Source organism: Miscanthus floridulus, chromosome 5, assembly GCF_019320115.1.
Source record: "Miscanthus floridulus cultivar M001 chromosome 5, ASM1932011v1, whole genome shotgun sequence".
NCBI classification, from domain to species: domain Eukaryota; kingdom Viridiplantae; phylum Streptophyta; class Magnoliopsida; order Poales; family Poaceae; genus Miscanthus; species Miscanthus floridulus.
In genome coordinates this window covers 140,864,688-140,876,194 of record NC_089584.1, presented here as the reverse complement: position 1 = coordinate 140,876,194, position 11,507 = coordinate 140,864,688, and the positions used below count along the sequence as shown (strand labels likewise).

The 11,507-nt window shown below is 48.1% G+C and overlaps 1 protein-coding gene across 1 annotated transcript; it reads right to left on the bottom strand.

Moving 5' to 3' along the window:
- Nucleotides 1-6,044: 6,044 nt before the first annotated feature.
- LOC136455503 (uncharacterized) lies at nt 6,045-7,076 on the bottom strand. Its single transcript, XM_066455504.1, has 2 exons — nt 6,943-7,076; nt 6,045-6,738 (listed from the first exon to the last, which is right to left on the bottom strand). Exons 1-2 carry the CDS (start codon nt 7,074-7,076, stop codon nt 6,045-6,047), a joined length of 828 nt encoding a protein of 275 aa, XP_066311601.1.
- Between the last annotated feature and the right edge of the window lie 4,431 nt (nt 7,077-11,507).

Below are 11,507 nucleotides of genomic sequence, written 5' to 3'. Positions count from 1 at the left end.
GCTCCTACAAAATATACCTTTGCCTTGAGCTTTTTGTTTTTCTCTTTCTTCTTTCCAAGTATGATCTTCATTGGCTTCTCCACTTGTAGTGTGCTACCTATCTCATGATCACTTGATAAACTAGGTTAGCACTTAGGGTTTCATCAATTCACCAAAACCAAACTAGTGCTTTCAAGCGCCACGGTCATGAACAAAGTGTAAATCAATCTTCACATGCTTGGTCCGCTGGTGCTGAACGGGGTTGGTGGATAGATAAACGGCACTGACATTGTCACAGTACACAACGGTGGCTCACCGAAGAGGGCAATGGAGCTCATGGAGGAGTTGACGCAACCAACACACCTCCGCAACTCCATTTGCGATAGCACGATACTCAGCCTCTGCACTAGATCTAGAGACTGTCGCCTGACGCTTGGAAGACCAGGAAATCAAATTATCACCCAAAAATACACCGTAGCTAGAAGTGGAATGGCGAGTATCGGGACAACCGGCCCAATCAGCATCAGTGTACACAGTGAGATCAGTAGTCGAGGTGCGAAGAAGGTGAAACCCAAGGTCCAGGGTACCCTGAATGTAGCACAGAATGCACTTCATGGCGACGAGGTGTGGCTCTCTCGGATCATGCATATAAAGACAGACCTGCTAAATGGTGTAGGCGAGATCAGGGCGTGTGAAGGTAAGGTACTGAAGCGCGCCAGCAATGCTGCAAAAATGTGTTGGATCAGCCACTGGGACACCATCAGCAGACATCTTGGCATGAGTATCGATAGGTGTACTGCAAGGCTTGCAGTCACGCATACCAGCACGGTCCAGAATATCCAGCATATATTGTCTCTGAGAGAGGAATAAACCATCAACTCGACGATCAACAAAGAGACCCAAGAAGTGATGAAGAGGACCTATATCTGTCATAGAGAATTCCCGTTGGAGAGCCACAATAGCCTACTGGAGAACACTCAGTGACGAGGCAGTGAAAACAATATCATCCACATAGAGAAGCAAAAAAGTTGTGTCAGCACCACGGCGGTAGATGAGCAGAGAGGTGTCTGCCTTGGCCTCAACAAACCCAAGAGAGGTGATGTGATGGGCAAAGCGAATGTACCACACGCGAGGTGCCTGCTTCAGTCCATACAGTGATCTATTCAACTTGCACACATAGTTGGGTTGGGAGGAGTCAACAAATCTAGATGGCTGCTCACAGTAAATGATCTCAGTCAATGTCCCATGGAGGAAAGCATTCTTGATGTCCAACTGGTGAATCAGCCAAGAGCGAGACATAGCCAATGTAAGAACAAGACAGACTGTGGCCGGCTTGACGACTGGACTGAAAGTCTCCTCATAATCAATCCCTGGGCGCTGAGTGAAACCTCGAAGCACCCACCTAGCCTTGTAATGATCAAGAGTGTCATTGGCCAAGAGTGCATCAAACTCGGCCTACATCGCTGCTCACCAGTTGGGATCAGTTAAGGCAGAGCGAAAGGTCTTCGACTGGGGCGAGAGGGATGCCATGTGAAGGTTTAGGCGATCCACTGGATGAATAAAACCAGACTTGCCTCGAGTCCGCATGCTATGATCGTTTACCACAGGCATGATGGATTGAGGCTGTGTAGCAGCAGTGCGGCTAGCTCTACTGGTAGCAGCCTAGGACTGAGCGTCCTCAGGGGTAGCAGAGCTAGACGCCGAGGGAGCACCAGCAGGACCCAAGCCAAAGCCTAGTTCGATGGCAGGTGACGTGCTGGGCGTAGCAGCAGCATACCGCCCAAGCTAGAGGGCAACGAGAGGGGCACCGATGAGTGGGCACTAGACGCCCCAGGTGTCGATATGGGGGCATGAGGTACGGTGGGAGCGCCGGGAGGAGTACCTACAACCACAGCACTTGGCTCGATGGGCATAGTGGAAATATCATCATCGTTCAAAAAATCCAAAGTGGTGGGATCCGAGGGTGAGGTTGACATCTCAGAAAAGGGGAACATGGACTCATAAAAAACCACATGATGGGAGATGATGATCCTATTGGAATGGAGGTCAAGACATTGATAACCCTTGTGATTGAAAGAGTAACCAAGGAACACACACAAGGAGGAACGAGGTGATAGTTTGTGTGGAGCGGTGGAGGATAAGTTGGGATAACAGGCACATCCGAAAACTCGAAGATGAGTGTAGGAAGGATGAGTACTGTAGAGAGCAAAAAACGGTGTGAGGCCGCTGAGGGTCTTAGTGGGATGACGGTTAAGGAGATAGGTGGCAGTAAGTAGGGAGTCAGCCCAATAGACCGGTGGAAGGCAGGCCTAAAAAAGAAGAGAGCGCACAATATTATTAATGGTACAAAGAGTGTGCTCAGCTTTACTGTTTTGCTGAGAGGTGTATGGGCACGACTTGCGAAGGATGGCACCCTGTGAGAGGAAGAACATGTGGGCCAAGGAGTGATCGAACTCACGGCCATTGTCGCATTGGATGGCCTTGACAGGAGTGCCAAACTATGTGCGCACATAGGCAAAAAAGTTAGAGAGGGTGGCAAAATTATCAAATTTAAGATGAAGCGGAAATGTCCAAGCATAGTGGGAGCAATCATCGACAATAACGAGATAATATTTGTAACCCGACACACTAGTGACAGGGGATGTCCAAAGATCACAATGTATTAAATCAAATTTGTTGACAGCTCAAGAGGAAGATGTCCCAAAAGGAAGACGAACATGACGGCCTAATTGGCAAGCATAACATATGTGATCATGTTTGGGTTTATTACATGGAATAGCATGAGAGGTAATAAGCTAGGACAGAGCTTCAGAGCCGATATGATCGAGGCGACGATGCCATAGGGTTGAGGTGGAGGTATGTCGACAGAATATGCTCGGTAGTCAACCGAGGGGTATCCCGCGATGGTAGATTTGTTAGTGGGGGTGCGCGTAATCAGGAACCAGATGGTGACACAAGGCGCAGAGACAGCGATTTAGACAGGTTTGGGCCGTCTAATCGACGTAATACCCTACGTCCTATGTCTTTGGTGTATTGTATATTGATCTGGACAACCAAGTAGCTTTATGTAGCCTGTCCGCTAGGGGACCCCTGCCTCTCCTTATATACTCTAGAGGCGTAGGGTCACAAGGAAAGTAGCATATTTTGTACTATACAATATCTTGCGGTGCACGCCGAACAGCGCCGCCGTACATGCCTTGATCTTGTGGGCTGGGCCACCTCTGATGGTGCAGCCCATGTCTTGTCTTGTCTTGTGGATACCGGGGGCCATACCCCCACAGCTAGTCCTCGAGCCTGACAGTAGGTGATGTAGTCACATGGTGCCAGGGTAAAAAAATAGAAGACCAGCCGAGCAGGTAGCCAGTCCCCGGGCGTAGCCTCGAGATGAGAACAAGCACATTCACCGCAAGGTGAAGTGTGCCCACTTAGTCCACGAGCCTCCTGGAAGATGAAGAATGAATCTTATAGCAGGGTCAAAGAAAAAGAAGTCTAAAAGCTTTGCCGACGTCATCCGACATGCGCGTATCAAGACCCCAGACATGCTGCCCAAGATCAGCACCCTGATCCAAACAGCATGGAGCAGCTTGATATCACACCGATGAGACGTAGCAAGATCCGAGCACCGGGGGAGTCCCCAGCGTCGCTGGCGATGTCTGAGCACCGAGGAGCGAGAAGTCCCCGGCATCACTGGCGATGTCCGAGCACCGAGGAGCGAGGAGTCCCCGGCGGCGCTGGCGATGTCCGAGCACCAAAGGAGCGAGGAGTCCCCGGCATCGCTGGCGATGTCCAAGCACTGAGGAGCGAGGAGTCCCTGGTGTTGCTGGCGATGTCCGAGCACCGAGGAGCGAGGAGTCCCCGACGTGCCGGCGATGTCCGAGCACCGAGGAGTCCCCGGCGTCGCTGGCGATGTCCGAGCACTGAGGAGTCCCCGGCGTCGCTGGCGATGTCCGAGCACCGAGGAGCGAGGAGTCCCCGGCGTCGCTGGTGATGTCCGAGTGCGAAGGAGCGAGAGTCCCCGGCATGGCTGGCGATGTCTGAGCACCGAGGAGCGAGGAGTCCCCGTCGTAGCTGGCGTTGTCCGAGCACCGAGGAGCGAGAAACCCCGACGTCGCTGGCGACGTCCGAGCAGCGATGAGTTCCCAGCGTAGCTGGCGACGTCCGAGCACCGAGGAGTCCCCGACGTAGCTGGCGATGTCCGCAGGGTGAAGTGTGCCCACTTAGTCCTCGCGCATGAAGAATCCGAGGGCCGAGGAGTAACCGACGTAGCTGGTGATGAAGCACGAGCGACGAACAGTGTGGTCAACTGGTCGGCGGCGAAGTGAGCATTGAGTAGAAGCGACCGATGAACAGTCCGATCAATTGGTTGGCGATGAAGTCGATGAACCTAGCGGTTCGACCAGTTGATCGGTGGAGAAGTCCAAGCATTAGGTGATCTGATCACCTGGACAATGATCCTGCAAAACAAATATATAGAACGGGTAGTACATGATGTAAAAATATATGAACTCTGGAGAAAAATCAGCAATGGTGATGAAAAAGCGTATGTAGCTTGACGATCAGTTGGTGTGAAGATGTATTTATATTTAATATAAACCGCCGACCAGTTAGTGTATAGCTGAGTCTCCAGCCCTAGCTAGCCCATAGTCCATAACGTCGAGCGCGGAGCCCGTGCACGTGTAGGAGGAACAGGCGTCACCAAGGAGCTGCTGCCGACCACCCATAATGCAGAGGGCAGACGCTCGTGCACGTGTAGGGAGGAGCCAGAGACAGGGCTGTCTCTAGGGACATTCGAGCGTCAACATGACTGTTCAGGGGTTCGAAAAAAATCGTTTGGTGAGCAAACATGGAGAAAACAGCTCAGAGAAAAATTATGGCGATATACGAAGATTGGAGAATATTTAGAAGAATATTAAAACATGACTTAGCTTTAGACAGAAAGTCTAGTCGATGGCGTACGGTGTTATCTGGTCGGCGTTGACGGCTAGCACCTGGCGGGCGGTGAGTTGTTGGTGAAGATGACCTCGGAGGTGGTTCCAAAATTGGATCTGCTGTCACGGGGGCTGGTGTAGCCAGCGATGAATCGTCATCGTGCGCGTAATCATGAACCGGATGGTGACACAAGGCATAGAGACAGCGATTTAGACAGGTTCGGGCCGTCTGATCGACGTAATACCCTATGTCATGTGTCTTTGGTGTATTTTATTGATCTGGACGACCAAGTTGCTTTATGTAGCCTGTCCGCTAGGGGACCCCTGCCTCTCCTTATATACTCTGGAGGCGTAGGGTTATAAAGAAAGTAGCATATTTTATACTATACAATATCTTGTGGTGCACGCCGAGCAGCGTCGTGCACGCCTTGATCTTGTGGGTTGGGCCACCTCTGATAGTGCGGCTCATGTATTGTCTTGTCTTGTGGATACCGGGGGCCATACCCCCACAAGGTAGGAGCTGCGAGTGTGGGTATGCTGTTGGTGGGCGGGAAGAATAGGTAGAGGTCACCCGTGCTATTGCACTTGACGATCACGCTCCGTGTTTGAAGGTCCTTCACAAAAAGGCCAAAAGGATCAAACTCTATAGAACAATTATTATCAGTGGTGAACCGGCGTACTGAAATTAAGTTCTTAATAATGCCAGGTGAAACTAAAACATTATTTAGAACAAGAGGACGATGCGGTGCAGGAAGAGAATGAACCAATAGAAGTAAAAGGCAGCAAGGCACCATTACCGACAACGATGGATGAAGGACCAGACAAGGAGGGAGGCCGAGGAGAAGAGATAATACCAAAGTGGGCGGTCATGTGAGAACTAGCACCAGAATCAGCATACCACTCGGCGGGGTTGGTAGGCGGCGTCAGGGACATCGTGTTGAAGTTATTGACGAGTGACGCCTGCTCCCAAGATCCACCAGACATGGGGTTCCACGGCGTAGGAAGAGGTGGTGTACCCGGCGAGGACGCCAAAGACGGGGCGAACGTGGGAGCTACGCCTCTGTACGTGAAGCCTGGAGGTGGCGGTGCGAACCCTGGGACCATCGCCGGGTAGTAGGGCAGCACGTTGAATGCAGGCTAGGGGTGGTCGTACGGCGTGGATGGAGGACCCAGCATGTGGCCAGGTAGACCACTGTAACCGTGCGGCCACAGCTGCACAGTACCAGACCAGGGATTGGTGTGACCCGTGCCTGGGCCAGATGGTGCGCCACCACCATGTCGAGGTCCACCAGTGCCGCCACTAGACTTGCCATTACATCCACGGCGGCGCAGGTTGCGCGATCCAGCAGGGGCGCCAGAACCAGCGGGGGCCAGTGCAGGAGGGCGCTGCGGAGGTGGCGTTGGTGCAGCGACCAGGGCCGGCGGCGCCGGCGGTGTGGCATGAGTGTCGTCGGCAGGGATGTCGTTGAGGTTGATCTCCCCGAGGAGCAGCAGCGTGCGTGCCCCGTCGAACGTGGGGAAGGGCCGCTGCATCTTCATATTCGACACCATGTGGCAAAATTTCTCATTGAGGCCACAGAAGAGGGTAAGGACGAGTTGCCGATCAATGATCAGATCACCGAACTCAGCGAGGGAGGCGACCATCGTCTCAAGGCGGCGGCAGTAGTCTGTGATGGAGAGGGCGCCCTGCTTGAAGGAACGGAATTCAGCCTCCAGCAGTAGGGCGCAAGACTCACGCTGCCCGAGGAATTCATCCTCAAGGTAGAGCCAGGCAGCACGGGCGTTGGGATCCCGAGTCATCAATGATTGCTGCAGATCGTTGGACACAGTGCTGTAGACCTAGGTGAGGACGCAACAGTCCATGGTCGACCATGTAGAGCGCTCGGGGTAGGAGTAGTCGGAGAGCACGTGATCCTTGAGATTGTACTTGCCGAGGATGGTGAGGAAGAGGGAGCGCCAGCGGCCATAGTTGTTGGCTGGCTGCTCCAGGGTCACGGGAATCAGGATCTTGATGTTGATGATGGCGATGGCCTACGTGTGCAGGATGGCGTTGGCGGCTTCCTTGGCGGTGAGCGCCTGGTCGCGAGCGGCACGGGCCTCGTCCTCGAGGCGCTTGGCCTCGGCGGCACGAGCAGCAGCAGCGACGACATCGTCATCGCTGGGCGCCATCAGTAGCAGCAGCAGATGCCTAGCGATGGATCAGCAGCAGGCAGCGGCAGGAAGGTGGCCCGGCGAGGATGTCAGCAACGGGCAGTGGAAGGGCCGGCGATGTGAGGTCAGCGGCGGCGAGCCGGCAACATAGTCAGTGGCGGCTAGGGTTTGAGGAAGCGACCGCGTGAGCGAACCGTCTATGATACCATGAAAGCGTAATAGGAATTGTGGAATACGCGATGTATTACTCAGGGCCTGTGTTGTGTACATATAGGCACGATGGGGAGCTGGATACGACAGGCCCATGGGCCGTGTCACGTTTATAATCTAACAGCAAGTCTACATCGACCATGCCAACTCAGACCATGAGGATCAACGCCACTGCAGGGGCATCGACTTCATCTCCAAACGAAGGTATAGAAAAGTTCATCCAATTCCTAAGTACTACTAGGTGTTCTATCGGGTCAGCTGGGCTAAAGATCCTGTTAAAGCTCCATAAGTTCTAACAATTATTACTTTAAACAAATCCACTGGCCATTTCTTCGCTCGATCGAACGGCTTATCGTTCCACGCGTGCGTGGTGCAAGGCCTGGCCCACCAATCCACCATGCATGTAATGCCGTAAGATACGCACACCGTATTCTATGCTAGCTTTGTTGTACTTGCAAGCATGCACAACATTATATTGCTAGTAGTTTTTAACCTAGAGTAGGAGTATTTCATTAGCACGAATGTACTATGTGTCGTTTGGTCTAAGCGAGGCAGCCGGCCGGCCGGTCAAATGGAGCCCTACGACCGACGCGCATGAACCCACGCAGCTCGGTACCCGTTTCTATCGTTGTGTGACCCATATGCAATGCGATGCACTCTCGTGCTACTACCCTGGCCGTTAAAGCGGCCAATGCATGCTGTCAGAGTGTGGAGTGGGGCCATGACCACGCCAGCAGCAGACTGGCTGGCCCGCAGGGCAGTGTCCTGCAGCGGGAAGACGAGGTCCAAGTGTCCAACACATGAAATATAGACAAGTACATCACCGGCAGATTGCTATTGGTTACGAGCATCTACCAATAAATGGAGCTCGAACAGAACCGGGAAGGCGAAGTGTCATCTTGTTTGCATAATTGGAGCCGCAGGTGAGCACAAGCACTCACAAAAGTGTGTGTATGTGCTTCACAATGTGTATATATGTTCTCTTATATCCAAAGTAAATTTCTAGACTAGAGGTGTTTTCCTCTTTGCTTTTAAATTTTGATTTCCTATTTGTGTGCCGAGTATTCTTTATTTTGTGGTATTTTTTTAATTAAGTTGCACTAGAAAATCTGATCCTCCGTATAAGAAAGATCATGAACCGTACGCACGTTGTCTACAAGTAAAAATACAGAAATAAAACATTTAATTTAACTTAGCACTGATTTCTCTAATTATTGACTTGATGAAAAAGCCCATGCATATGCTAGGCAGCGAAGAATTTTTTTTTAGAGGTAGGAAGTTTTGCTACAAGTAAAATTCTGACCTCTGCAACAAGCCGATACAAACAACATGCTAATCAGTTAAATTCCCACTGGAATCTTATGAAAATTATAGAACTCCAGGCTGGGCCAAAGTAAACACATGGCCAAGCATTCTTTCCTGTAAAGTTTCTCAGCACTCCCTTTTTCCTCCTCAAGCTCTCAGTAAGGAATCCAGTCATATCAACATAAGCATAAGTCAGTCAATTCAACTACCTGATCCACCGTAAATCAGGTCAAAAACAAAATAGAGTGTAGCAGAGTATAATACTGCGGCACAGTTTGTGGTCAACCATAATATTGAGGTCTCTTTCCATTTAGATAACATCGTGAAATGGATGGAATGTCTACATATGTATACTCAATTTCGCTGGAGATGTATAAATGGATATTTACTATAACTTCAGTACTATCACTATTCACTAGCATGGAACTTCAGTGTTGTTTTAGGTACCTTCTCATGACTCATGAGATGTTCAATATTGTCCACCATGCACGTTTGCCAAACTACGGGCATGCTTCGCTATTACCACCTCCGTTTTAAATTATAAGTTCTTTTACCTTTTATGTGGACATATAATAAAAATTATATACCTAAACATATCTAAATTAATTGTAAAAACAACGTACCTAGAAAAGATAGAACAACAGAGGGAGTAGTTGCTAAATAATATAACTCCACATCCTAAACACGCTATAATTTTTAAACATGTTTAATTTTACTCCAAATTAAAACATTTTAAGGTATATTTAGATTACCGACGACTAGTTAGTTAAGATTAAAAATTAGCTGGCTAAATTTTAGCTGATTAAAGTTTTAGGTCATGTCCGGATCACCAAATTAATCGTATTATAGACATGAATAATCCTTCTAGCTAGGTATAAGCCAACTTAATGAAAACTAGTCCGTCTATTAGTCTGCATGTTTGGATGCACTATACTACTATCCAGGGACGAAGCTAGGAAAAAATTTAGGAGGGGCTAAACAACGGCAATTAGTAAGAAAAGAGGTTCAGCAAATCTCAACCCCTCCTACCTGTACATCTATAGCTGAAATTTTAGACAACGGTTCTACAGGGCTTCGCTTGCTCGCGAGCGGTAGGGGGGGCTGAAGCCCCCCTAGCCCCACCACTGGCTCCGTGCCTGCTACTATCGTGTCATTGACTCTTTTTTCCCAAAGCTGACGAAACCTGTAGCTATATTTAGTTCGTTACGATTTTGTTTAAAAGTTAGTTGTCAAAATTAAGCGTTGAATAAACAGGCCTCTCGTGTAGAGTCCAGACAAGGTTCAACAGTAAGGGGGCATGTTTTAAGATCTGTTTGGATAGGCACGTTTTCTTTTGATAAAATTTCATTTTTCTTCTGATCAAATATAATGATTATTTCTGGACGACGGGAGTATTTAAGATTTGTTTGGATGAGACCATCTCCTTTCAGTGAACGAATTAATTTCCCATTCAATGGCTCCTTCAAACTGTACACAAAAGGCTGTTAATTCTAATTATGAAACTAGGTCAAAAGATACAGATAAGTTGTCGTGGAAGGTTAATAATACAACGGGTTGGCTAAAAGGATCTTCTATCCCTTAGCCAATCCATATAGCAGTTATGTCTTCACTTTTAATACATGGTACACTTATCTTGCTCATAAAGTTTTTTGTGTTTTTGTATTTAAATCGGATGTAAGCTTAAAGTCGGCTTCTCCTCTCTCTTTCACCTTATCATTTAGTCTGCTTATAACCTATTATTGTATTTGCTCTAAAGCTCTGGTCATATAGAAATAATATAATATTAAAGAAATGACGTTTTTATGTAGCACTAAAGTTGCAGTAGTTTTTTTCTTTGCCGCCTTTTGTGCTCAGTTGCTCTTGTGCCAAAGCTGGGGTCTAGTGGTGTTCTTGGTCGTCGTAGTTTTTTCATTCGTCTAGGAGTTGTTAGGGCAGTCCCAATGGTGTATTGATAATGGTTTCTATCCTTATTAAATGACTTACCATGTAGGCAAAATGCTGACATGGCAACATAATTAATGAAGAAAGAGAACAAAAATCATAGAAATGGTTTCTTCATGAAGAAACCAGGTCTACTCTTGACCCAATGCACCAAGAAACCATGAAATCGCTATTGGGGAGAAATCACCAGTTTCTAGGGAGCTGTGTCGCACTCCTATTGAAGGAAAAGATAGAGTTGGGAGAGAGAAAGAGAAAATAGTTATTACTCATAGAAACCATAGGTTGAAAAGCAGCACTTTTTTTTGTGCGGTATCCTATGTTATAGAAACTACTAATTTTTTTCATTGGGACTGCCCTTATAGAAACTACTAATTTTTTTTCATTGGGACTGCCCTTAGAGGTTTACTGTCATGTTTTGGTATTTCCTTTGACCCCGGTTGAGGCTGCAGTTGTTTTTCCTTGTTTATGTGCTTTTTTGCTTTCCTCGTCTAATAAAAATTACGGTAAATTTTTTGCTGTCCTTTCAAAAAAGAATGTAGCACTAAAGTTTACAGAGGTCAAAAGTCACTCTGCAAATGTTTTGAACCCAATGAATAGTACCACTTTCGTCTTATTTAGTAAATATTGTCCAATCGTGGACCAACTAGTCTCAAAAGATTCATCTCATGATTTTCAACTAAACTGTATAATTAGTTATTTTTTTACCTACATTTAATACTCCATGCAAGCGGCTAAAAATTGATACGATGGAGAGAGAGTGAAAAAACTTGGAATTTGAATGACATCTAAACAAGGCCCTAATATGCTAAAATTATTTAAAAACACACGGGAAAGAATATGGAAGGCTGAGAAGACTGAAGAGGACAATGCAAGTAGGAGTAGACTGCAAAGATTGGGGCGCAGATGCAGCCGTGCAGTAGTAGAGAAAGATCTGTTGGTTCCAATCGAAGAGATCTGACGATATCAGATCTGAGGCTCTCTCGGAATATGCAG

Excerpts from the sequence above, each read along its gene's own strand:
- LOC136455503 (XM_066455504.1), bottom strand. The coding sequence starts at position 7,076 with ATGGCGCCCAGCGATGACGATGTCGTCGCTGCTGCTGCTCGTGCCGCC. Across the intron at positions 6,739-6,942 it reads GCCAACGCCATCCTGCACAC|CACTGTGTCCAACGATCTGC; the intron begins GTAGGCCATCGC and ends CTAGGTCTACAG.